Genomic DNA, 26,885 nt, shown 5'->3' with positions numbered 1-26,885 from the left:
TCCTGCTCATTTTTGGGTCAGCCCACACTGGGAGAAAGTAAACCTGCCCCAGGCCTGTTTCTACCTGGGTTTAGCAGCCGGAGAACTTGGCTGTATACAGAAAGATTTAGGCACCAGATGCCCTGGTCTCTGGGACTAGCCCAGGATTGCAGCAGAACAGGAGAGAGGCCAGGACCCCTGCCCCTGCCCTGTGAGGGGTAACTGGAGCAGAAGTTGCATGCAGTGAGTCATGGACATGACCTTCTGCCTTGCCCCACACAGGTCCACCACTAAGCATGTATTGTACCTCTTCCAGGAAGCCGGAGCCTGCAGGACTCAGTGCCGTGGGGGAGTTGGGGGTGTAGGGGTCTGCATACAGCGGGGACTTGGGCAGGGGCGTCTTCTCCAAGGAGCTGGATGCCATGGAGTGCTGACTCTCAGCCAGGCTCCAGCGAGTGAGCTGAAAGGAAGAACCCCCGAGTCAATGCCATGTCCCGCTGCCCGTGTTGTGACTCGCTTAGCAAAGGTGGGAGTGGAGCTCTCCCCAGATTAGGACTCCACCTGACACTTGAACTAACAGACCCCCGCCTCAGTCACTGCCCACCACGGGCAACTGGACCCTTCCACCACCACCCTCAGCACCAACAGGAACTGTCTGAGCTAAAGACATCTCCTTTGGCTGTAAGTCATAGCAGGCTACTATTCTCCCTCAAGACAGAGGGAGGAAGACATGGCCTCATGCACAACCCAGGACGCACCACTGTCCTCTTCCCAAGACCAGCCCCCATCATACAGGGCCCCATACAGGCTGCCAGGAGAGGTTAAGGCACCCATGACTCTACCCTGGCTCTTGGTCTACTGCTGTGGCATGAGAGACACCCGGCCCATTAACTGCAGAGCTGGCCTGGAGGGCAGGAGCTACTGGTTTTGCTTGTGCCCAAAGCTGCCTGAGCCACTTTGGTCGAAACAATCCTCCCCACCCAGACCATCAGGATTCCCGGGCAGCGCAAGCCCTTACACTGCTCAAGTCCAGACGCAGGGGGGGAGCCTGGCGCTGCTCGGAGCTCAGTGAAGAGCATGGTTCATTGTACACAGGGGACAGGTGCTCGCCATTGGGGTTTTCAGCAGCAAGGTGGCATGCATTCCTCTCTGCGTCCTGCGTGCCGGGCGGGGGCTGCTGTGTGGAGGGGCCGCATTTGCCCTTGGACTTGCGGGTGCTGCCGCCCCTCTTCAGCTCTTGTTTCGACCAGCTGGGGTTCGCCAGGCACTGCAACCAGATGGCAAATGCTTGGGTCAGCCACTGTAACATGCCCCAGACACATGCCACCCACGTGCCCCATGAGCATGAGAATGGCAGTGCTCACCAAGGTCCCTCCCCAGGCCCACTGCAACATCCAGTGGCCTTGGCCAGACTGCAGACCCCATGCCCGTGGCAAGGGGTGATAACCCGATTGCTCGAGTCATGTAGAATGAGATGGAGTAAGTCCCTGGTGACTGCACTGATGGGACAGTGATGCTCTGGCCATAAGGAGATGGGCATTGGGGACTAGTGCTCTGATGCTCCTTACCAACCAACTGGTGTTTGCTTAATGGCATACTAGTTTCCCCCCACACCTGCACCCAGGATAGCATGCAGAGGTGGTAGGGGACTAGTGGAGATAGGAAACCTGTCTGAGAGCTGCACATGGGCCCACCTAGGCATTATGGGAGGCAGAGTTTCTTGCTAAAAAACACCATACTGTGTTATTAAGGGCCAACTCTCAGCTCCTATGGGTGAATGGGGGGAATCAATTTAACCCTGGCTTCTCCTGACCTTGGAGCCCCTCCATTTGTGCCTTTGGCAGGCTTTGAAAGTAGTGGTAGGTTGAAAATGTCACACACACGTGCTAATTCCAATGCATGCCAAGTGCTTTCTTGTGACGCTATTCACCACCGCGATCCCAAAGGAGAACCTGCCTCACGGAGGTGTAAGAGGGGCCCTGATGACCCAAGTGCTCAATTCCCATTAGCTCAGTGCCTCCCCTTCCACCAGGAGCCATTGAACGGGGGCTTTATTATAAACACCACCTCGGGGCCATGCATTGGTGAGTTACTGCCATTCAGCTCTTCTTGCCCATGCTCTGCAAGCACACATGCTCCTAAGCCCGGTCAAAGCCAACCCCACATGTTTAGCCCCAGGAGACCCCACTTACATGCAGAGGCTGGGAATAGCCTGGGGAAAAGGAGTCCTCAATCACTCTGGTTTCGGGCATCATGGGAAAGGCCCCTCCATCAGGGAGGGAGCCGCTGTTCTGGGAGAGGTGGGTTAAGGTGGTGACTTTCCCTCCCGACGTCCAGGAGTTTGTCCGGCCATCTGAGGTGAGCGAGCCCCTGCCGCTGCCTGGGAACTGAAGCATTTGTAGGGGAGAAAAACAGTGAATGGGAAGTAGTGTGACATCCACAGTCAGACTGACCTGTTCCCTACTCTCCTACCCATGTCTTGAGAGAGACCGCCCATGGCCAGGGACATCCCATGCCCACAGGTGGCACAGGGTTATTGCTGTCTGCACTATTCAGGCCCCAGCAAATGGTTCTGGTGAAAGGCAATGGGTTGGATGCTCAGGGTGGCAGTGACCATGTACACCGCACACAGCTGGGCCAGCATGGGCTCTGGTGTCAAACCTACCGGACTGGGAGTACATCTGCACTGCTGTCACTGCAAGGCAGAGCAGACTCCCTGACACTAGCTTGGGTGCTGCAATCTAGTGGCCTCACCTCACTCCCTGTCCACTGCTTAATACTCAGCTTCTGGGGCAGGTTTTCCATCCTGCACTGAGCTTTGTGCTGCCACCAATAGGTCCACACAGCTGTGGCTATGGCATGTACCCTGCATGACTGAGAAGCTAGCTTCTAGAGACAGGAAAGTAATTAAATAGCTATGGCCTATTCAATCACCTTCTGCCAGGGATGCCAACAGAAGTGCCACACTTATGCCAGCAGCAATGTCTGTCTGTGTGACAGGCCATCGGGAGTTGGAGGAAGACCCGCGAGCTCAGTGCATGTCAGACACTGCCCAGTTATTGCTGAGAAAGACTTGTTCACCTATTGCTGGGCCCGGATTTTTATCCATCAGGTAAAAGATACTCAGCAAGGGAAGAAGTCAAGGCAGACAGTTTCCACAGCCTGAGCACATTCTCTCTACAAATGCTAAGCTGGGATTTTTTTGTCTCCCTTCGCAAATCCCCATTACCATCACAGCACCATTGCAGCAGGATGATTGCACAGAAGCATCCTAACCTGTAGCCAGGGTCTCCTTTGGCTGCAGGTCACAGCAGGCTACTATCCTCCCTCAAGACAGAGGGAGGGAGACATGACTTCATACCACTGCCCCCTTTCCAAGACCACTTTGAGTACAGAGCCCTAGATTTATACAGGGATATACATCTAATCTGCAGTGATCAAAGACTTTTCTCTCCTGCTTTTGTGTGCCGCTCCAAGCAAAGTCGTGTCCCTCAGGGTATTCTCACATAACAAGCAAGGTGTGGCCGGGAGAGATATTACAAATCGATCTCCATGCAGCCTTGCAATGCCTATTACCTGCCCGAGGTGGGGGAGCTTTGATCCTGTGAAGCTTTCTGATCCCGAGAGCGACGATTCTGCATTTCGAAACTGGGCTGTTTTCAGGCAGTAGAGCCACTCCTGGTAATCTTCGTAGCTGGGGCAGATGACCCGGATGGAATTTATTAACCGGCCTAGAAGGAACAGAAATCACACTGAATGCTGCTGGTGGACAAGCCATGTTTTCTCCCCTCACAAATCAATATCTGGAGGCTGATATTCCCTCCTGGGTGGAAGGCCAGCATAAGACCCATGCCCCAAACAGCCAGGTGATAGAGCGCCACTGCTACTGCCCTGGCTCAAGCCTGATTTCCACCCCTTGCTCTTCTCCAGGAGAGAAGTCTGTGCTTGGATTTCAGCAGAGATGCAGCCACTAAGATGCTGGGTTTGAATGAAAATGAAACGTTTCTAAACGCATCAACCCAAGCAGCAGCTTTGCTTAAATCAGCACTTAAAAGAAACAAAACAAAGCAGAGTCACTTAAATAATGATGCCACATTAATGTAAGCATTCATTAAAAGGGAGGCTGTCAAGAGGCAGAGAAATTATAACAATCGTTCTTCCCTGCACTGAATCAACTACGGATCCTTTAAGATCCTTAAAGGTGTTGGGAGGGGATGCGGAGAGGGAGAAAAATAATTATATACATTATTTGGATTTTTTTTTCTTCCTGTTTTTATCATCAGTATTTAGAAATGGGAAGTTTCAATTAAACCTTGAATTGCAGTTTCAATGACCAGCTGGGTGGACAACACATGCTCTTCTGGTTACTCTTATACATCACTCAGGTGGGAACGTGAATTTTAGGCCAACAAGTTTCATTTCCCAGCTGTATGGTTTCAGCCCATTTTTCAAGTCCTTTTCCATTTCTGGTTCCCAGGCAGTAATAGGAAACTATTTCTGTATACAGATATTTCACCGCGGGTGTGGAAAGACTCAAATGCATATTCAATGGATGCAAACGTGTCTGCCCATATTAAGGCTTATAATTCCACCACCCTTCTTTGCTATAAAAATAATGCTAGGAGCAAAATCTTCTTTTGGAACCTAAGTTTTAAAAGAATTAATGCCATTCCTACAAGTCAAACCGGCTTCGCCTAATGCAATATGGCAAATATGCTGTATGCAATATTGCTGAATATGAGCCAACAGTGTGCCCTTGTTGCCAAGAAGGCTAACAGCATACTGGGTTGCATTAATTGGTTGCAATGCAATACTGGGTTGCGTTGCCAGCAGATTGGGGGAAGTGATTCTTCCCCTCTATTCAGCACTGGTGAGGCCACATCTGCAGTACTGTGTCCAGTTTTGGGCCCTCCAGTACTGAAAGGGTGTGGACAAATTGGAGAGAGTCCAGTGGGAGGCAACAAAAATGGTGAGGGGACTGGGGGACATGACTTGTGAGGAGAGGCTGAGGGAACTAGGTTTATTTAGTGTGCAGAAGAGAAGACTGAGAAGGGATTTCATAGCAACCTTCAACTGCCTGCAGGGAGGTTTCAACAAGGATGGAGCTGGGCTGTTTTCAGTGGTGGCAGGTGACAGAACAAGGAGCAATGGGCTCAAGTTGCAGCAAGGGACGTTTAGGTTAGATAATAGGAAATACTTTCTCATGAGGAAGGTAGTAAAGCACTGGAACAGGTTACCCAGAGGAGTGGTGGACTCTCCATCCTTGGAGGTTTTTAAAACCCAGATGGACAAAGCCTTGGCTGGGATGATCGAGTTGGGGCTGGTCCTGCTTTGGGAAGGGGTTGGACTAGAAGTGACCTCCTGAGGCCCCTTCCCACCCGAATTTTCTGTGATTGTATGATCCATGGTTCTATAATATTTGGCTTGTGCGAGTTACCTACCTTCTATGAGGAATGAGGTTTTCTGGTTCTCCTCGAACTTAACTTGTATTGCATTCAGAGGCAGCTCTCCCTGTGTGCAGAAAGGAATGGGCTTATAACTCCACTGGTTGAGAGAAAGTGCTACCACCCCTGCTGTACAAATGGGAACTGAGCCCCCGAGGGACAAAGAGCAAAATCTTCAACAGCACCTAAATGACTAAGTTGCCTTTTCCAAAGTGGCCAGTCTCATGGAAAGTCAAAGAGATCTTGGCTCTAAGAGCTTGCAGTGTAACGTGGCTGGTATGGCCATGCTAGTTAGGAGTGAGGACCTAGCTAGTTCATGCCGCCTCACCCCCATGGCTATGCTGGCAAACCCGCTCAATGCAGAAGTGATCACCTTGACCACAGGCGTGTTGGTCAGCACAGATGGTGTCATCTGGGGAGGTGGCACTGCTATAGCAGCTGCAGACCTCCACACTGCCAGCATCTTCTTCCTTTCCCCTGGGAGCTCGGCCAGGACAGTTATGCCAGAAACAGCTCCAGAGTGCAGACACATTTTTACATCAGGCTCAAAAATGTGATCAGGCTCCTAAGTCACTTAGGCCCTTTAGAAAACCATGTCCCAAAAGACATGAGCAAGGACACAAGGGAGGGTAAAGCTGGGACCCCAGACCAGCATAGTAACAACCAATCCATCCTGCCCCATTCATCTGGGCCAAGCTCGAGTTGCCTTTAAAGATCTGCCAGGAATCTAGTCTGCAAGCCTGACCCGTATCAATTATTTCTATACTTGCTGCTGAGATCTCGCCTGTGGGAAATCTTGCTTTCTCCCCTGCCACTCTTTGCAATTGTGAGTGACTCAGCTGCCCCTTTTTCCCAGGTGGCTTGTAAATATGTCCCTGGCCAAGCCTTCGGTTGATAGAATAATAAGAGAGTAACACCTGATTATTACTATCCTGCTTTTTATGGCTTGTAGGAAGCACTATGCCTTGAAATGCCTTTAAGTGTCTGCTGTCAAGATGTTTTCCTACATCAATCACAGCCCAGGTAAGAGACAGTGAAATAAAACACTCAGGACTCCCCAGTGACAGGACTGTAAATCCTCTCCTGGTGCGGACTGCCTGATAAGTGCCAGGATCTCTATTAGGCAGGTGGGGGAGACCAGGGGGGTTTGCTCGGCAGCTGGCCCATGGATCCCCAAAAAGAGAGTTGGAATCTGGATACTGCAGGAGTGGGCACTTCACGTAGCCTGATGGTGTTTTCACCCCATTTGCTGTTCTTTCAGGACAGCTGCTTACAAGAGTCAGTACAAGTCTGGGTCTGTCATTTAGGGGCTGCATCGTGCTTCTGTAGTGCCCCAAACTCCCCTTGCCATGGGCACCCAGCAGAGGCAGAGCTGGACCCGAACAGAGCAGCCGCCCCCAGGACTGTAACTAGGAAAAAGCCTCAAGGTTGAGACCAGGTTTTGCATTCCTTTCCTCTCCCCTGGGAAGGGGAACTGCCAGATACTGGCTCTCTGTCCCTTCAGCCCCTGGTTATTCTCAGCCTGCTGCCGTCACGAGCTGGTTTGCAAAAGGAGCGATCCTGCAGCAGGCAACATGGGTGTCTGTGAGCAGCTCCTGACCCCAGCAATGGGGAGAGGAGTCAGGAGCGCGGGAGCTCCTAAGAGGCAAAGCCAGCTCTCCCCAGTGATGCAAGGGCTGGGGCCAGGAGGCACAGAAAGAAGGATGTAGGCAGTACTCGGTTTTGCTTCTGCCTCCCTTGGGGTTTGCCACGTCTCATAGAAACAGGGATTTTGGATAGTTCTACCGGTGACTTCTATGGATGCAGAATCAGGCCCTTGCACCTGAGTCCGGGCTCTGCTCCCTGCTCCCTGAGTGATGTCACGAGGAAAGTACAGTTCATTGCCCCATGCCACCATTTCCTCCCTTCATTGTCCCGCTTGTGAGGATGTGCATGGTGATGGCAGGGCTTGGCCTGACCGTAGGGGCTCTCCCACACCCCCAAGCGCTGTCTGCATTGGGAAGGAGCTGCTGAGTGGCACATTTTAACTGCAGACCCCGTGGCCACTGTGCTGGCTCAGCCCCGGGACAAGTGTGGGGAAGCCGTGCCACCCCCAGTCATGCCTGGCATTTCTGCCATGTGGAGATCACCCGTGTGGGAGGGTGGGGAAGGGGTGGCCCTAGGATCCTCCATGAGAGACCGCCTGTCCCTGCAGCTAGGGCTGGCTGGACACAGATCCCTCCAGAGCACGGCAGGGCTGTGCCCTACCTTCCCAGCAGCTCCACCTGCCCCTCGTGGCACGGCACCAGCAGTGCATCCAGAAGACAGTGCCAGCTGACCGACAGGTGCTGCTTCAGGCTGGCAACTGGACAGGTCCACATGCCAAGATGAAACAGAGGCCTTTAGAGAGAGTGAGGGCCAGGGAGGCTGGAGGGGACAGGCAGTATACCACTCAGAGACACACTGGGATCCCTCTCCCAACCCCACATGCCTGTCAGGCTACTAGGAGCAGCAGAAGAAACATTAGCTCTTAGCCACTGGGAAAGTACCCATCAGAGGTCTGTACTGCACAGGAGGGTTGCTCTTGAACCCCCTCGCTGTGCAGTGCCCAGGGGAGGAGGTGGCTGAGCAGAGATCCCTTTGCCCATGGGCTCACCAAAGGAGGTGAGCAGCAGCTCCCCAAAGGGCAGCCCAGGCAGCATCATTGTCTCCATATGAGCTGTGGAGGGAGGGCTTGTCTCTCCTTCCAGCCCTGACTTCCTCCCCTGTTCAGCCAGCACCTCTTCTGCAAAGCCAGGCCCAGGCCTGGGGCCTTTTTCCAGCGGGGTGAGTCAGACCTCGCTGCTCCGGGACAACATCGTCCCACGGGCTCCAGCCAGAAGAACCTGAACTCCCTGCCCTCCCGCCTGAGCCTCCGCTCTCAGGGAAGGGAGGTCAATCAGCCCAAACCTCCGTGGGAGGATCCTGTGCACCAGCTTGTCTGAGGAAGTCACCACCTTGTGAATCATGGCCCTTCAGCGCTGCGGCTGCATGAAGCCCGGTGTGCAACTCCGACCTGCCCGGACAGCTGGGAGCGAAGGCCAGAGAGGCAGGGATGGAGGACACAAGCAGAGGGGACATGGAGATCGATTTTGTTGGCTGAGCTTTGCAAGAGCAAGAGGCACCGGGAGACCCTAATGCAGCCCAGTTCTCAGAGGGTGTGGACCCAAGCTTGTTGGAAACCAGGCCCCTAGGGGGGGTTCGAGCCAAGTACCCCCAGATCTCTCAGCTGATCCCATAATGCACAGGTCACTGGTTTTATGGGGAGGGGAGTTATCCCTGGATTCCTTCTTGCTTCACACCCCTCCTTCTTCTCTAGCCCCTGGGGCACGGTGCAGTAGCCCATGCTCACAGCTGATGCTGGTTGCTGCTCATTCCTTCCTTGGCTTCCAAAGTATGTCCCCACCCTCGCTCCAGGGCCCAAATGGAGACACTGTGTGCTGTATGGGGGAGACGGGTTTTCCCTGCCCACAAAGAGACCTTTGCTCGGGGAGAGAGCAGAAATGCCGGCCTGCCCAGCCCATCCCACACACCTGCTGCTACTGGTCCCTCTTCCCTGACAAGGCTTTGCAGAGAGGAGCCAACTCCTTCCACTGAAATCCCAAACCAATGCAGTGTTGCTGTGAGGCCGAGGGTCTCACTCTGATTAGAACGGCACCGACTTCTCCCTCGGCGGCGGGCAAAGCCTGCAAGGACTCTTCCCTGGAGAGGTTTCCTGCTGCTTTCTGCTCCTGCAGCTGCTCTGACAGTAAGGCATCCCCAAGAGCCAGCCCAATTCTTGAAAGCACCCATGAGTTATGCAGCTGGTCAAAATCCCTAGGTATAGAAACATGCCAGCTGACTCACTTCGGGAGTCTTGTGGGCACAGGGCAGCTGGGGGAGGTGATGAAATCCCAATGGAAAAGCAGCCTGTGAATGTCACAAGTCCCCGTGAGGCATGAGGTGCCCCCGCCCCCGCCCTTGGGTTCCTCTTTTGCTGGCATGCCAGGAGTACCAGGCTCTTTCGACATAAAAGAAGCCACCAGCCTTAGCAATGGTGGCTGCCCCAAGGGAGATGGGCCCGTGCTGGTTTCAGTACAATTCTGGCCAGCATTTCTGCCAGCCAGGCTAGAAGGCATGGTGCTTAACCATTCATCTGGTCTCTGCGGTGCCTTTTAGTATCCAGGAAAGTGCACAGGGTAGTTGCAAAGAAGATTTCCCCCAGAATGAAACTCAGCAGCCTTCCTCCACCCTTCACTATCCAAAAGGAGCACATGCTCCCAACAGCAGGGCTAGTGCAAGCTGATCCTGTGGTTAAAGGGATCAGCCAGCTCGAGGCAGTCAGATGCCGGGTGAGTGAGCGGAGGCTGCAGAGGGCTCTGCAAGGTTGGTCTCAAGCTGGAGAGGCATGTTGGGTTGCCGCCCAGCCAGCCCTGCACCAGCCTAACCACAAAGAAGTATTCAGATGCCATCTCCTCCCAGACACTGGAATTCCCTGGCAATGGACTCTTGCAGAAAGGCAAGGCTGTTCCCATGGGAAATGGCTTGCAACAGCCCTGAGCTATGGTGCTGGCCCAGACACAACACAAAGGGGTTGAAGCAAAGCTCTGGGGAGGGAGAGAAAGCAAAGACCTGGGAAGAATGGCTGGTGCCTCATGGCAATGAAATACAAGGGGGCGGGGAAGGATGGGGGCATGAGATGCACTTGCCTTAAAGTAGAGGCCGTTGCGCTCTTCTGATACAATCACCAGTGTGGAAGGGTACAGGATCAGCAGCCTGTCGTGCTGCTCCTGGCAGGACAGAGAGGGGAGAATTAAGCTTGACTTGCCATGGCTTAGGCTGCCTCCCTCAGCACAACTCATACACCTCAGCACAGCGGGCCAGCAGGCTCAGAAGCCATCTCTGCACACATCCCAGCCCTCCAACCTGTATGTAGCAACACAGCCAGTGTTGAATTGTGCCTGCACTTCAGGTCAGACAAAGATCTGCTGGGAATGGCTTGATCCTGCCTTGACCAGGGGCTCAGACCACATCCCTCAACCCTATTTCTTCTGCGCTCTTCATTGTCTCATGCCAGTTGTGTCAGTCCACAGAGGCACAGCAGGTCCCCGGACACACACCCAGGACTCCCTGGCGGGCAGTACTAAGACCAGGAGCATCAGGAATGAAGACTGGCTGTTATACATAGGGAGATGCATGAATGTGAGAAGCCTGCTGGTACAGGGAAACGGGGTGGTAATACTGGCTGCCCTGCGATGATAGGGGTAGAGAGATCTTTCCCATTTACTTGATCCGCTTACTGTGCAGGTAACAACATGCCACATTACTGTGAAGATACCAGATCCCTGGAGACCAGGGCCCTACCTGGAAAGGCAGATGCTGCAACCTCACTTTGGAGACACAGAGAACGTCACCCAGGGACTCGCGTTGGGTCCCCCTCCATTCCTGCACGGGCTTGTTCTGCACGGACCACCGCAGCTCCTCCTTCCCCAGGGGGCTGTCTTTCCAGTTGTTCTGCAGAGGTGGGGAGCAATGGGCAAGCACATCAGAGCCAGCGCCAGGCAGGGGGATGAGCCCTCAGGAAGGGACAGAGCTATCTAGGTCAAGCAGGACAGTGCTTGGAGGCTCAGAGCAACCACTCACAAGCCAAACTAAGTCATGTTCAGAGTCGTGAACAGCTTCACCATTTGCCCTATTTGCACTGCCAGCTATGGCAGCCAGTGGGAGAGTTTTACTAGGAGGCAGGCTCTATTTCCCAGGTGCATGCATTGATTTCCTGGGAGACCTCAGGCAAACTCGTTCCCTTCTCCTGGCCTCAGGTCCCCCATCTGTGTGTGTGTGCGCGCGTGTATACTTATATACTCAAGAACTCAAGAGTCATGTACAGAAAGCCAGTTCCAAGAGTAAAAAAGCATTTTGTCTTTATCCATCAGTTCTGCACAGATTTCTGGCTTGCTCTGGGAAATCTCTCATATACTCATGCTAGGCAAAATGAAGTGCAAACTTGAACTGCAGGTGAAGGGATCCTAGGTAACAACACAGTCAAATGTGAGCACTTAGCAGTGTCTGTCCACAGCTACCTAGTGATGGGAAGGAGACAGGAGACCAGAGAAGGTCTGCTTATAGCAATAAGTTTTTATAGAAATTGATTGAGAACAAGGAAGAAAGTGGTCCTTTCTGGCATGCTATTGAAAGATCTGTTCCTCTTTGTTTGAGACCGGATCCTATTTCACTGCATTTCTATTCCACTCTCTGCAGGTCTGAAAAACTTTTAATATAACAGGTGCACTGCTTTTTGTGACTTAAGTCTTCAAGTCCAACAAAGTTGTGTCACAGAAGCGGACACATTAACCATTTTTCAGGGAGTCAAGGATGATGGAACAGGAATGTACATAGGCATCTCCTAAGTAGAAGAGGATCTGGCTTTAATTTTTTTATGAAGACCCCTGTATATCTGTGCTATAAATGTGAATATGTAAAGAATAAGAGCTAACACTAATCAACCAAAAGGCCATTTGCAAGCCTAAGGCTCTCTTTGTGGGACTGAGGCCACGTCTACACATTAAATTAATGTGCTTTAAGTAATGCACATTAAATCTAGTACCTTCAGTGTGAGGTACTAGAAAAAATGTGGGATTAGCCTATTTTAATGCACACTAGCTAAAGAGCATGTTTTTATTGTGATGCTTTAATGTGCACTAAAATAAGCTAACGCACATGTGTAGACACACCCTGAGTGGCATTAACTATACCCACTCTACCTCCCAGCCTGTCTGTTGTGAACTGGTGCATACAGGAGGGGACTGAGAAGCAGGACCCTGGGTTCTCTTCCCAGCCCCTCCACTGTTTCGTTGTATGAGCTTAGGTAAGTCCCTTCAGCTCTTTGGGCACCTATACACGAGCGCCAAGGCTGGAAGTCCAGCATGTCGGAGCGGACTCCATTAATCGAGTCTGCAAGACCGTCCGTGGCAATTATCAGGCTCCAACAGCCTCGTGTATCAGCATCCCCGTGCTTCAAAATGGCAGTGGGAGCACTTGAACTAAAGGTCGTTAAACAAGTTTTAATTCAAGCACCCCCACTGCCATTTTTAAGTGCGAGGAGGCTGATACAGGAGACACAGAGGAGCTTTAATTAGAGCAACTCTCAGAGCCACTCTAATTAAAGCACCACCCCCAGAGCAAGTGTAAAATTGCCCTTTGTTCCTTCTCCCCGTCGGCTGTGTGTTATAAAAAGGGGGTCATAACACAGAGCCAGAATTAGCACGGGGACATAAAAGGCCCTGCTAGAAGCAGAGCTGATGGTGCGAACATCCACACGCAGCCCCAGAGCCGCCTTGCACAACAGGGACAGGCCCTGCCTGGTACAATCATGGCCCACAGCAAGCCCCGACCGAGAGCATGGCTCACGGGCTTCTTAGCTGGGTTCTCTTTTGGCAGGGCCACAGCTGGCGGCTATTTCCCCGTCTGACCCAGGTAGCAGGAGCTGCCCTGCTCCTTCAGCAGAGCTGGCTGAGCATGGATCAGGCTGGCTCAGCTGGGGAAAGGCAGACTGGAAACTGTGAGCCCCTGGCCTGTCAGATCCCTCCTGCCAGACGCTGCCAGCCCCTGATTCATGCTGGGAGCAGACAAAGGGCGTGCCAGGTGGAGGGGGAGGTAGTACATGGGAAGTTTATGGGCCTTTGCAAAGCCCGCTGATAAGAGGGACGGCTTTCTAGCACCCGCCAGTCTGCAGTAGGCATTTTATCTCCCATGGGTATCTGATGTCTGGCTGTGAGTGCAGCTGTGCCCCAATCTGACAGGCAAAGCTCCCCTTGAAAGTGGAAAGGAACCAGACTGCAGTAGTGCTGCTCACCCCCGTCTCTTATGATTCCCTATGGCTGGCCATGCTTTCATGTTGGTTAGGGCAAGAGACTCCTGGGATCTGTGCTTGGCTCTGCCACTGACTTACTGTGTGACCTTGGCAAAGTTGCCTCAGCCTCCCAGTGCCTCAGTTTACCCCTGTGTAAAACAGGGAGGATAATCACTTGTCTCATAAGGGAGTTGCATGGGTGAATTCAGTGCCTGCAAGGGGCCATGATGTCCTCAGGGGCTGTGAGGTCTTAACAGGGGGCCAAATATTATCACCTGTCAGTCATGAAGCCAGGCCCAGACTAGGCCAGCATAGCTCCTGAATGCCCAGAAGAGGCTGCCCCAAGCAAAGTCCTTGCATTACACCATTTGCTATTCATGCTTCATGTCAGCCAAGGGACCTGCTCACTAGCAGCTGTGTTGGGGAAGGGGAGTGGGACATGCTCTTGTTCCCAGACTCATGTCTTGGCTAAAGCAAGTTTTATCAGCTGCTTTAACCCACACAGCTATCAGTATAGGGGGAATAAACCACTGGCCCATGGTGACAGGGGATTCTAGGGCAAGGAGGAAGATGGGCTGCAAATGTGCCTGGAAGTGGGGCCAAGGCAGAGCTAGGTTTAAGGGACAGCCATGCTCAAGGCAGTAGGTTCAGGCAAGTCATCCAGCGTGCCAGTGGGAGCAGAGGGGGCCCGGGCCTCAGCCTCTATCCATGGTCTCAGGATGGACACCAGCTCTGGGCTGAGCTAAGTGAGGGGGGCAAGTGTCTGCTGGTCACAGGTATAGAGTCAGAAGCCCCTCAATCCCTGCCCCAGCTCTGTGCTCTTTCATCACTGCAGGAGGAAAATCACTGTTACCTCGAACATTGTTTAAACCCCCCCACATACAACCTCCCAAGCTCATCCTGTTTGTAGCCAGATCAACCTGGCCCAAGCCACTGACCTGGGACTGAAAGGGCAGCTGGAGGCTTCCTCCATTGAGGTGGATCTGTTTCTCCAGGTGATAAAGCCAGTGCTTCATCTCCGACTCACTGGAGCAGTACACCACAATGGGGTTCAGAAGAGGCCCTGCAGGTGCAAGACAGAGGATGAGCTGAGCACATAGGGGAATGCATGACCTCCAGCGCCAAAGGGTTAATCCAGGAGCTACCCAAGTTAGGCAATAGTGTTCAGCCAACCAGAGACATTGTTTTGATGATGTAATATTTCTCTCTTGTGTGCCACTGGCCAAGTGTTATCATCTTACTGGGAGAAAAAGTTGTACTGATAGTGATGTCTAGGTGGGGATTCTCCAGGCCTGCGTATAGCAACGTCAACATGCCACCAGGCTAAAATGCAGCTATGCAAAAATAATTTTTTTTTTGCAAAAATCTAGTTGGTCTAATAAAAGATATCGCCTCTACCATGAGCTCCGATTCGTTATGCCAAAACCCACCGGCATGGCCAGAAATATATCACTTTTTCCAGTCCCCGAAGTTGTTACAAACTCCCCTACAAGCCAAAGATCACAGCCTTATCCTAGTAAGACTGATTAGAAACCACAGGGAGAGGCTGTTTTTACAGTGCAAACTATCAGAAAGACAATCCATCGGGAAGTGTCCAACGGTTAATATTCACATTTACCCACTAGAACAGGGACTCGGGGGAAGGCAGCTGGTTAAGCTGGCTGCGTGGGGCTGCAACAGCAGGAGCACAGACTGGCCCTGCATTAAAAGGGCACACTCCTGTGTTTGATTGGAGAGTCACATGACAAAGGGGGCGGGGCTTGGAGGTATATAAACCCAGGGTCTGAACCATAGTGGCAGTCAGAGCCTGCAGGCTGCAAGCAAAGGAGCTTCTGCCAACAAAGATCACAAACCCAAAGTTGTAGTGATAGTGATTTCTAGATGAGGATTCTCCAGGCCTGCGTGTAGTAATGTTCAGGCTGGTGGAGCGTGGGAGCTGCAGGTCATGGCTGGTGCTCCCAGGGTGCAGAGTGGGAAGGTGGCTTGGCAGCGGTATGATGATGACCCAGAGGGGGGACTTGGAGTTAAAAGCAGTTGCTCAAATTTTTGCTACCTTTGTTATAGACCACAAAGTGACTGAAGAGGGTCACACAGGGGTGCCTGAGAGGCACTCCAGATTTTCAGCCCCATCAGGCTCCAGCTGAGAGGGCCAAAACAGAATGGGAAGGGCCAAGGGCCCAAGCAAAGCAAGATGGACCAAGGGCCAGACCAGCCCGACTCAGAAGTGGGCCTAGGCTGGCAGTCAACAGCTAGAGTAACCAGTAGGCTAAAGCTAAGAGAGCTGAAGCCCATATGAGTTGGTGCATGGATCTAGGGTAACATCTGTGAGACATGGGAATAGATGTAAGGGCAGAAGGAGGCCACAAATAGCCGTTACGGTGACTGGTGCCTTGGGGCACTGACAGGGCCAAATCGGCCCCCACTTAGAGCATTGAAGAACAAGACCGGGGGTCAGCTGGGTACAGGAGGGACCCACTGGCCAAAGCAGGCTCGGGCTCACCCAGGGACCCTGGGGCAGCCTCTCTTCTACAAAAGAAAATAATTTCAGCAAGGCACAGCAGACAAGAGGAAAAAGGAGGGCACTCCAGGGAGCCGAGTGGGGCAGGAGCCACATGGCTGCCAAGGGGCATCACAGCCGCCCCTACAAAAATATTGCATGTTTTTAAATATGACATTGCTCCTGTAGGAAAGGCCATAGCAAATTTCTCCATCAAGGTAAATGTTTACTGCTCACTGTTACATTTTTTTTAGCCCGCATCATAAATGTTAGCTTCTCAAATTCCCATTAAGGCAAACACAACATTGCACCCACCAAATAAAATGTGTTTTTTGCCTTCTAAACATTTGACAAATTCACTGTTGTTATTCGCTGTTTTTAACCAGTTTCATTAGCGTCCCTCCTCTGGACTGCCGCCGGAAGTGCACGGACCTTCCGGTGATCCTGCAAAGCTACTTTCTGAATCCTTTACCAGATAAAATCTGTGCCTGGCCGTTTATTACTACTCGACGGAAGACATGGTCACACCCACTGTTGATTCTAATATTTCCAGCTCCGTTTGTTTGCTAGCGTGAACATCAAATTCTCTCACGCCCCTAACCAGTCAGTTCCATGTTATCCGAGTGACGTCAATAACCAGTTTCTAGACAGTGGCCTGGCCTACGCTACGATTAATAATTTACTAGGTGCATCATTAAAACTGTATCAGATGCACTTTAAATAAAGATCCCTGATTGTGGCGTTTGCGATCTTTAGGATTGCTGAGATAAGTGAGTGTGCAATATGCTGTCATAATGAAGAAATATTATCCCAATGATACTTTGCCCTCTGGCGGGGTCTTTCGTCTGAGGATCTCAGCGTGTTTTATGGGTATCAATTATAAGCCTCACAAAGCAGGATAGTGTTGTTATGCCCATTGTAGAGGTGGTGAAACTGAGGCACATGGTACTCATATTATATGCTCCTTAGATCATATGCACTGCAAGGCAGTGACTGCTTCTTGTATGTTTACATAGCGCCTACTGCAGTACAGCCACAATCGCTGTCTGACTGACACACCCAGCGGTAGCATTAATAATGTCACATAGTGAAACAGGGAAGGGGACAGAACTTAGCATGTCAAGCTGGGAGGTGGCATTCAACCGAGGAGACCTAGGTTGGGTTTCCTGTCATCGGCTCTCTGCAATGACCTGAGCTAAGTCACTTTCCTGCTCTGTGCCTCAGTTTCCCCATCTTTAAAATGGGGTTAATAGCACTTGCGTGCATTTCTACCTGAGCACTGAGGCTTGGGCAAGGCAGCTTACTATACGAGTGACCTCGAGCCACAGACTATGACCCCATCGCATGGCTTACGTGTCATGTGAGCTATTTCTCAGGCACACTAGAAGGGATGAGCCCTTCCCAGCCAGCTGTGCCCATGTTCCAGCCTCTCTCCAAGAGCCAGACAAGTTTAACAAGTCATATAAACGTGGCTTGCTGGTGGAAGAACCGCCATGCTCCAGAGCAGGGAGAGAAGAGTCCCTTTATAAGCTGTCTCTCTGCTGGCCTGTCTTCAAGCCAGGGCAGCCCTGAAGTATAACCAGACTTGGCCAGGACCCTACCTCCGAGCTTTGAGGCTTGTGTCTGCACATTCAAGCCCATTTGGATTAAGGATCAGTAAGAACCATAGCACCAAATCTTTTCTGACATGGACTCTTACTCTGGATCACACAAGTCTTACTCTGAATCATCTTAATCTACTTTCAAAGGGGCCCAGACTAATTTAGAGAAAGGCCTGACCCAGCCCTGAATGTCTCTCGTTTCTGGTGCTTTATAACCCCTCTTCCCGAACTAGGACCCAAACCCAGCAATGCCCCAGTCTCATTTTCCAATCCACAATGCTCACGTGCATTAGAAATCAGGCAGAACCAGTCCACCCCTCCCTGCACCCAGCTGCTAAGACGGGTGTGAGCACAGATCCCAGCCCTGCACGGGTCTGGTCAGGGGTATTATGGGATCAGGCCTGGAATGTGGTCACAACCCAGCCCTCTCTCGGAGCTGCCTGTCGTTCGGCGGGCTGTGACTTACAAGGACTTCCGTTTCACTGCACAGCTGTGAATCAACTCATTTTCGAGCTCAGGGCATGGGAGCACGTAGATACCCAGAGCAATAGGCCAGCAAGCTTTGGCAGCTCCCTATCTCCATGCAGTTTATTGACCTCTGTCTAGCTCATGCTTTAACTACTGCTCTCAGTAGCTCAGGATTGCTGTAATCCAGCCATGACTAAGCCTGATGCTGCACAGACAGGTTGTTACCCCAGGAAGAGTTTAATGTTGTGAGATGACTCAGAGCAAAAATAAAGGTAGTGAGGCCAGGGGACGGGAGGGGGAGCAGCAAGGGAGCACTGATTTACTGATGTCCAGGTCTGATCCTGCCATTCTGATGTTACCAGCTGAGGATAAAGAATATTTATCCTTATTATACACAAGAGCTATTTCTGCTAGAGGAGTAGTCAGGTGTCCCTCTTGGGATCAGGGTCCCTTTGTGCCATGTGGTGTGCAGACACATTAGAGGCAGGGAAGGAAGGGAATGTTCTTATCCCCATTTCACAGATGGGGAAGACTGAGGCAACAGGCCTGAACTGAAAGAGCTCTGTAGCAGAGCTGAGAAAAGAGTGCACATCTGAGCAGGGAGCACTAGACCCCGCTTCCTCCAGGAGGTACCAGCGGACAGAATCACATCTCTGATGGAGTTGGAGCGCACCGGGAGGCACTCACCTGTAATCCGGAAAGCATGTTCCTCCTGCCCTGCACTCTTTGCATTTGCAATTTCAAGCACACTCAGCTCTTTCAGTGGCAGCAGCCCCTGCAGAAGCAAAACACCCATTAAAGCAGGTTCGGTCCCTTTCTATCACCAACATGCCCTCTCCAAAGGGAATCTGAAACAAACCTCCTAACAGGGACCGCCAGTCTGTTTGTCTCAGAAGATCTGTTTGCAAAACACTATTGCGAATGGGCGTGGGTCTTCCTTGCATTGCACTAACATGTCATTTCTTAGACAGGAACCTGTGGGTAATAAATACCCAGTTTATGGGCAATTCCCATTGGTTCAACTGCCCCAACATTTCCACCTTTGCCTTTAGTGCCTGCCACAAGTAAGCTGACATGTTCAATGCTTCCTGCCATGGGCGGGCACCCAGACCAAGCAGGGCAGGAACAGTTTAAAAGAACAAAAAGTGAAACTGGTTACAAACAGAAAGAGAAGATGTAAAGTGTAAACTAATTGCAAAGTGTAAAGAAACAGCAAAATGGCGACAAGTGTGAGCTGCCTTGCCTGGGCATTCTGGCCCTGATGCTATGATGAAAGTCCTCTCTAAACCAAATCCTTCCAGAGAACTATTCAGTCATAGGATCTTGGTGGCAGTACAGGTGCAGTCCCCTTTTTATAACTCTTTAGCTAGGCTAAGGGGCTGTTAGGAAGTCAGACAAGAGCTCTTTAAACACGGTCTAAATCTTCACAGTGTGTCTTTCCGCTTGAAGCTCGGCTTGTTCAGTGACTCAGGAGGCTGCGCTGTCAAAACACATTAACCACGAGTCACCCAGAAGACAGTAAATCATTTCTAAAAGGAATGTCTTCTACCAATATCTTCCAACCCCCCCGGCACAATTGTGTTTCTCCATTCATCAAAGGAAAGTGCTTTCTTTTTAAGGACATGCGGATGGATAGACAGACTGATGGACAGAAGGTTAGATGCATGGACAGATGGACAGATGTATAAAATACACTTTTTTTTTTTTCATCCAGTAGCACCTTCCTGCCAAAAGATGATGAAACAGTTTGTCATGACCATGGGGCATGGGTGTCCTCAGGGATCTTCTCCTTTCCTCCTCCACGCTCTCCTCCTTCCATGAAGAGAAGCACCTTGGAGTTCACACCCAGCACGTTCCCAACCAAGAGCCTCAAGTTCAGCTCCTAAACCCATATTCAGGCAACCAAATTAAGTGGCTTGAGTTTTGAAAGTGCTAGAGGCCTGCCAGCACTTGGCCTTCCTAAGAACCTGGCCTATCATCATGGATTTGTCTTGCAGCTGGATACCGAGGTCCTGAAGCACTATCGGGGCAGTAGCTAACACGAGACAGCCCCTGCCCAAGGGACCTGCCTTCTATGTAGACAAGAAGAGGGACCAAGTGGGGAGGCAGGACAGAGACAGAGAGGGCAGGGGGTGAATCCCTTGAGGTCACAGAGCAGTTTGGCAGTGGGCCCAGGTACAGAAGCCGGGCCCAGCGACCTGACCATTAGACCATGCTGCTCCTCCACCGACTCCCACTGCTTTGTGTCATGGGAACAGAAAGATCCCTCACCTGATAAGTCAGTCCATTGGAGCCGACGGATTGAAAGTACAGGTAGGACTGGAACAGCTCCAAGTAGCAATCATTCACCTCCTGCAAGACAGAGACAGCTTGAGTTTGGTCCCGGGGAAGATTTGATCCCCTAGCTTCGCTCTGTTATGCACCCCAGGTAGGGCAGCACAGTCCATCCATCCTGGGACCCAGGGCCTGCCAGCTCAGAAGCCAGGAAAACATGTGTAATCAGGGGCCAAAGGAAAAACTGTTCTGTCTCCAGGCACAGCTGCTAAATACAAATGCAAAGCCAAATCCCCTGATCTGATGAAGACAGGTGCAAAGGCAGCCTCAGCACGCAGTCTGGGACCCAAACACTTCTCCAGCTTGCGGGAGAGAGAAGAGACACCCTTCTTGGGACCAGCATATCCTATGTCTGAATCAGGGGAGACCACAGAGTCAGCAGCCCCGGGCCCTTGAATATTCTCAAGGGAGATTCCAGAAGCAGTGTCCCATAGGAATGAGCTTTGGGGCCCCGTGGTCTTGGAGAGAGAGCCTCTACCCTCATCCACTGCCTCTCCAAGCTTCCCAAATGAGCCCTGCAAAACACAGACTTAATCCTGCTTCCCCTTGTTTGACCACCCCGGCAGGAGAGTAAGATAACCTGCCAGACAGACAAGCACTTGCTGCAGCAACAGCATTTGCAGCCAGGGGAAAGTGGGCAGTTGCCCTCCAGACACCTGGATGATGCACCAAAGCTCACCTGGCAGTTCTGGAATTTGAATTTGACCTTGGAGTAATAAATGATCTGTCCCAGGTTCCTCACGACTGTCTTCCTCCGCCCTTTCTTGAACAGGCTGGGAAATCGTTGGTCCAAGTTCTCCTTTTGATTGTCCTGGGTCGTGATGTTCTGTAAGAAAAGCAGCAATAACAGATGAGGCCTGAATGCTAGGAAAGCCTCTCTCTACCTGCCAGAGGCATCAGCCGAGCCACCTGTCTTAAAGAGGAGCCCCGGGTCCCTTGTTTGTTTGCTAGGTCTCCATGCCAGCCGGGGAGCTGGGATTTTATTACCGCTGTTCTGGACAGGCTGGGGAGGTGTCCCTCCCTGTATAGAGGGATATTTTAAACTAGACGAGGAGCGCCTGGTTGTTTGGGAGTAATAAGTGTTACATTTTAGGTCCCCCAACTTCTCAGCTGCCCTTCTGCTGGCCCTATTGATTGACACAGGCATCAGCAGAAGCCACCAGAACCAAGCAGAGCCCGGTGGTTTTAATTCGAACAAGTCTGTGCAAAAGCTGCCCTCGGTTTCCCTCTGTTCGGGTCTCCCCGGTCTTAGCACTCCCAGCTGATCAATCGCATTCCCGTCTCCAGCTGGAGCTGTTTACAGCTGCTATCTAGATATAGGATTTCACTTTTATTAGGCTCAAACCCTGACATACCTAGGCTGGGTTGCTGTGGCTTCAGCTCCTCTAAACTTTATGGGGAAATTCCTTCCTCGTGTGCATCTCCTAGCCCTCCAGCCCGTGCCCAAGACATACACGGGGACTTGTGCAGCATGCTGAGGGGATCAGAGGCCTCTGGAAGTCACAAGCCAGGCTCCAGCTAGCCACAATCATTCCCCTACTGAGAAGCACATCTTCAAAAGCTGGACCAGAGGCAAGTCTTTGGTGCATTACCTGCACACAACTTGGAAACGACTGAGATTGTACCAAGAGCAGAAAGTGCATCAGTCATCAAGGGCCCTCCTGTTCATACCTGGCAATGAATTTGGACAAAAAGGGCATGTGGAGGAATTTGAGTGGTCAAAGGATCTATCAGAAGCTGCCTAATACAGAGGGCCAGGGCTGCTCTCTGCAAAGGCAGTTGTGATGCACTCCGTGGTGAGCTCTTCTGTCAGTGCCTTGTCCTTAAAATAAAGGGAGAAACTGAGAGCTCTGAAGAGGCTGATGTCAGGGAGGTTTTTAGCAATCTCTTGCATCATCCCCTGAGAACCAGGTAAATGGAAATTCTTCTCTTGTGCAATGCCCTGGCACCTGAAGGTTGCTGGCCATCCTGTTCAGGCTCTTATGCTGCTGCGCCCATCGCTGTAGCATCTGATCATGCTCTAGCAGGAAGTAAAGCAGTCTGAATAGCATCAGCTGCTTGCAGTCTCTGAGCATGTCTAAACATGTCATTAATGTGCAGGAATAAACTCCGGAGCTGATTGTTCCAAAGTTTATTGCTCCCAGAAAGCTCCCAGGTGCACTGTTTACACATGTCCAGACCGCAGCACACTGAGCCAGGTCAGAGCTGCTCCGGTTGGCAAGGGGCCTGGGGCATCCACTGCTCTGATGGGGCTCTGCGTGCTGTGGAGGGGCTGGCTGGGGCACGGGGGTGCTAGCTGGCAGGCAGTCCTGGCACTGAAGTACCCTTGTGCCCCACTGCTGCACATGCACTGCTACACACAAAAAAAACTCTACAGCAAAATAGTACTATAGTATTTGTGTTTACAAATACTATCCTGCTGTGGAATGAATTCATTTCCTGCACCCTAATAGAGGTGCACATGTAGACACTGAGATGTTTACTGTGGAGCTAATTAGTCAGCTCCTCAGTAAACGCCTCGTGTAGACGCATCCCCTGGGAAGCATTCTGCAAAGGAGATATTTGGGCTGTCTGGTGCCACCCCTAGAGACAGACCAGGGCTTTTATCTGGAACAGCAGCTCTCCCTCCCGCACTTCCCAGTCCCCCGATTGTAAGAGTGAATAATAAGCTGCCGGGGCATTCAACCAGCGGCAATCAGACAGGGATACGGGTTTGTTCCCTGGAACATCCATGCCCCAGTCCTGTAAAAGATGCATGAGGAAGGAAGGAAAATCTACCTTATGTTATACCAGGGGTGGGCAAAATGCGGCCTGGGGGCTGGATGCGGCCCGCCAGGCCATTCTATCCGGCCTGCGGGTTCCTTAAAAATTTTAGAAAATTAATATTTATCTGCCCTGGGCTGCCTGTCATGCGGTCCTCAATGGCTTGCCAAAACTCAGTAAGCAGCCCTCCGCCCAAAATAATTGCCTGCCCCTGTGTTATACCAAGATAGCATGGCTTGGCAAATTGTAACCCCCTCCCCTAGCAAGGCTCTCATCTCCAGGTTTCGGAGCCGTGTTTCCAGGGAATCCTAGTAGCAAGCACATGATGGCATTAGAGGGTGGTGGGCAGACTGCCTCCTGCCTCTCAGAAAGGGCTTCTATCCAGAACAGCATTTCCAAGAACAAGCAGAAGCATGGATGCCACGGAGGTTGAGTGACAAAGCGGCCCCCACAGTCCGGCCAGGGAGCCCGGCCGGCCTGTGCTTTCCCAGAGCTGATCCAGAACCTGCCTAATCCACATGTGCCCCTTTTCGATACTTGGTGCCAGGGAGACAGCTGCAAAAGCCCGGGGATAAATGAAGAGCTGGCAGCCACGAAGCAGACCCAGTGACCTCACCCCACAGGAATGATGCTCCAAGCCTCCACAGCTCTCCCAGTAGAGAGGAACTGGTGAAGGAGGGAGGGAATACTAATGATTTCTGAATCCCTTTATCTGCAGGGCTGGGGGTTTCTTTCAGGGCTTAATTGAATGTAGATAACACCTTGAACCCCACCACTCCTACACACACACACACCCCAGGGGTCTTCATCCAGAAAGCTGTCCCCTTTCTGCACCCAACCAATGGGGCACTGAAGGTGGGAACCTGCTAGCTGCCAATTAATGAGCTCACCTAAAGCCAATTAGGGAGGAGATTACATTTGTGCTCCAAGGCTGCTGCCCTGGCCTGACTTATCACTTGTTGGCTGTGCAAGTAATTAAAAGAAAAGGTGCTCAGGAAACGAGGCCGTTCAGTGGGCATCTAATATGTGCCATGTACAGGTCTCGCAGGGACACGGCCAGGGCCTGTTCAGCCCCCAGTGGGGTTGCTGTCACAACAGCTTCAATATGATTCCATTTATTTTCACTTCCAGGGTGTTCACCTGCCTGGCTGCTTTATTTTTATTTTAATTTTGTTTGCAGTCCTAGAAATTCCCACACAGGCATGTGTATTATATAGAGAACATGTGTTCTTTCTATTAGAGCAGAGCCCGGGAGTCCCCAATACGGATCAGAGCCCTTCTGTGCTAGGCTCCAGGCAAACAACGCAGCATGGAGGGCCCCAGCTCCAAAGAGTTCACTGTCTCATTTGTAAGGTGAAGGAGGCAGCAAATTGGGGGCAAGACCAAGAAGACCGAAGAGGGCGAGAAGCAGTGGTTCCAGCTGGGGAATCTGTATTTCCAGCTTGCGCTCCGAAGCGCCGGTGTCATCAACAAGAAACAGATGCCCAAGAAGAAATGAACCAGACTTAGAGCCTCTCGGTGGAGCCCTGCAGCCCTGCCAGCTGCAGCAAGGGGCTGCGCCTTCCAGCAGCACGATGGGAGCCCAAAGCAATTGTCACTGTCAAACAACCCCCACCCCAGCACAGGGAGGGAGAGCAGGCTCCTGGATTTTGACCCTAACTGCAGTCTCACTAATTTCCAGTGTCACTGATACGATAGCATTGCTAAGAAATTAGATTAGCAAGTCTAGCAGCTGTAACCTGGCAGCGTCCCTTTCACAGCTTGCCCTTCTGCTCCGTGTCCTCAACACGCCAAGGTGCTACACGGTACTGTATACCGCACCAGCCACCCAGCCCAAACGCCCTTGGGATGTCCTTGCATTCCTCGGGTATCAGTGCGAGGTTGATGGCTCACAAGGAGCCGCGTAGAGTAGAGGCTGTGTTCAAGGCTGAATTAGATTTCCTACCTCATCTTCACCCCCATTCTAGGACCCCGGTGAACAGTTTACTTGGATAAACAGTAGCAACGCGGCACGGTCAGAACCTGGGGTCTCATCTGAATAAGTCCAATGTTAAGAAACTACATAGCGCTTCTCATGGCTGGTCAACTCGCTCCTTGGCTCTTATCTGCACAAAAAAATGCAGCCTTCTATTTATAGCTGCATTAGCAAAGAGGTACAACCCCCGCTGGTGTGGATGTAGTTGTATTGGTATGAAAGTCCATATTCCGGTATATCTATCGTGTATGGGAAAGGGAATAAATGATACGGAGAGAAGGCTGTTTTATATGGGTGGCATTGCAGTCAGACTAGGAGCTGGACCACTATGACCAACGCTAAGATGAGCACATTGGTACAAACCTCTTGTCCAGACACAGTCTGATTTCAGATGGAGCTTGCTTTGAAGGCATGGTATTGATGGTGGATGCATTTATGCTTTCAGATTTCCCATGTCCTAGCCTCTGTGTCACCCAGGCTAGCCCCAGGTTAGCATCCAACCACTGTTCCCCTCCAACTAGGGCAGGTGCAAGAAAAAAGCATCTGCTACAAGAGTCCAAGCCAAGGGGCACAAGAGAAGCTCTCCTGGGGGGCCATCAGAGACCAGCTAAAACTGCAGCCCCCACCCAATCCTCTGGAACTAAGTCAGAATCACAGCCCAGGATCCACTCCTTCAGGATCTGGGCTAGATCACCATCCAAAGGGGTCTAATTTCCCAGCTGGGGTCACTTGACCCCAGCGCTCTTACCTACCCAGAGCAGGGGGTCAGGCTTGATGATCTAATAGGTCCCTTTTGACCCTAGAAATCTATGAAATCTATGAAATTTTGGCAGCATTTCCCTGTTTGTGCAGGTTTCAGCCAAGGGTTAAGTGTGGGATTCCTGTCTGTTGGGAAGCTGCAGCCTGGGGACCTTTCAAGGGGTCTCACTCACATGACCAGTGATCAGACTGCACCTGGCCGGGCGCGGGGGAAGACAGGCTGCTCCGCGGAGTCCAGTTTCACACTGTCTTCTGAAATGTTCTGTGTCCATTTGGTGAGGAGTTTGCATAAGATCAAAACTAAGTAAGTAACACCTCGGAAAGTCCTGGCTTTGTGAGAAAGGCTGGTCTGGCAGGCTCTCTGCAGAGTAGGTTTAAAACCTCACAAAAGCACCAGAAAAGAATCCAGTTCCCTTAAATCCAAACAGTGCCCTGATGCTGACTGCACCCCGAGCTCCAGTGCCAGTTCAGATGTGACCGGGCCCTGACTCTAGCGCCTTGGTTCACCAGCAGCCAAGCCATGCCAGTCTGAAAACAGATACAACCAAATCATGCTACGGCCCTGTCTGCCCTTTAGATAGCTCAAGTCTGTGGCTCTCGAGGGAAACTTATCTCAGATCTGCTGTTTGCATCTGAGCGGTGCCAGGGAAGTTGTGGTATCACCAGTGTTATGCAGAAACCAGACTTTTGTGTGGGTGGGTGGTGGTTGAGTTAACGGGAACTCTTCAACGATATACTCTGTGTTAACTCACCAGTGAAGACGCATGCAGGGTGTTTATACAGCTCTAGCATGGTAACGATCCCTAACACTTCTATAGCGCTTCTCAGCTGTGGATCACAAAGTGCTTTATAATGAAGGGCAGTCCCCCTATCCCTGTTGTACAGACGGGGAAACTGAGACACCGAGAGAGGAAGTGACTTGCCTAAGGTTAGCCAGCAGGCCTGTGGCAAAGGCAGGAGCAGACCCAAGGCCTCTGAAATCCCCATCAGTGGTCCGGAGAGAGAGTTTTCATCTCAACTGGGTGCTACGAGAGTACAAATAAGCCGTCACAGCAGCCAACTGAGACTCTACAGGTTTGCTATGGGGCACCTAAGTTCAAAGCATGAGACATCCCGTCCTGACCACAGAGGGAGGGTGGCAGACTGGCTTGAACCCAATCTCATGTGTCCATCTGCAATTTCTATGATCCCTTTGTCCCTGTCTCTAAGGGAAGAGGCT

General features: G+C 51.6%; 1 protein-coding gene across 1 annotated transcript in view; it reads right to left on the bottom strand.

Moving 5' to 3' along the window:
* The window catches only part of PLEKHN1 (pleckstrin homology domain containing N1), a 41,432-nt gene that overhangs the window by 6,198 nt on the left and 8,349 nt on the right, over window positions 1-26,885 (bottom strand). Inside the window, exons 3-13 of the mRNA XM_025198146.1 lie at window positions 20,849-20,995; window positions 20,107-20,187; window positions 18,523-18,610; window positions 14,208-14,332; window positions 10,785-10,934; window positions 10,130-10,210; window positions 5,421-5,490; window positions 3,556-3,710; window positions 2,172-2,366; window positions 998-1,246; window positions 287-439 (exon numbers count right to left, since the gene is read on the bottom strand). Coding sequence (XP_025053931.1) covers window positions 287-439; window positions 998-1,246; window positions 2,172-2,366; window positions 3,556-3,710; window positions 5,421-5,490; window positions 10,130-10,210; window positions 10,785-10,934; window positions 14,208-14,332; window positions 18,523-18,610; window positions 20,107-20,187; window positions 20,849-20,995 — 1,494 coding nt within the window. The remainder of the gene's footprint in view (window positions 1-286; window positions 440-997; window positions 1,247-2,171; window positions 2,367-3,555; window positions 3,711-5,420; window positions 5,491-10,129; window positions 10,211-10,784; window positions 10,935-14,207; window positions 14,333-18,522; window positions 18,611-20,106; window positions 20,188-20,848; window positions 20,996-26,885) is intronic.

The sequence above is a fragment of the Alligator sinensis genome, unplaced genomic scaffold (genome assembly GCF_000455745.1).
Source record: "Alligator sinensis unplaced genomic scaffold, ASM45574v1 scaffold569_1, whole genome shotgun sequence".
Taxonomy (NCBI): Eukaryota; Metazoa; Chordata; order Crocodylia; family Alligatoridae; genus Alligator; species Alligator sinensis.
Note: the sequence above shows the minus strand (reverse complement) of the source record. Positions and strands in the feature narration are given on the sequence as shown.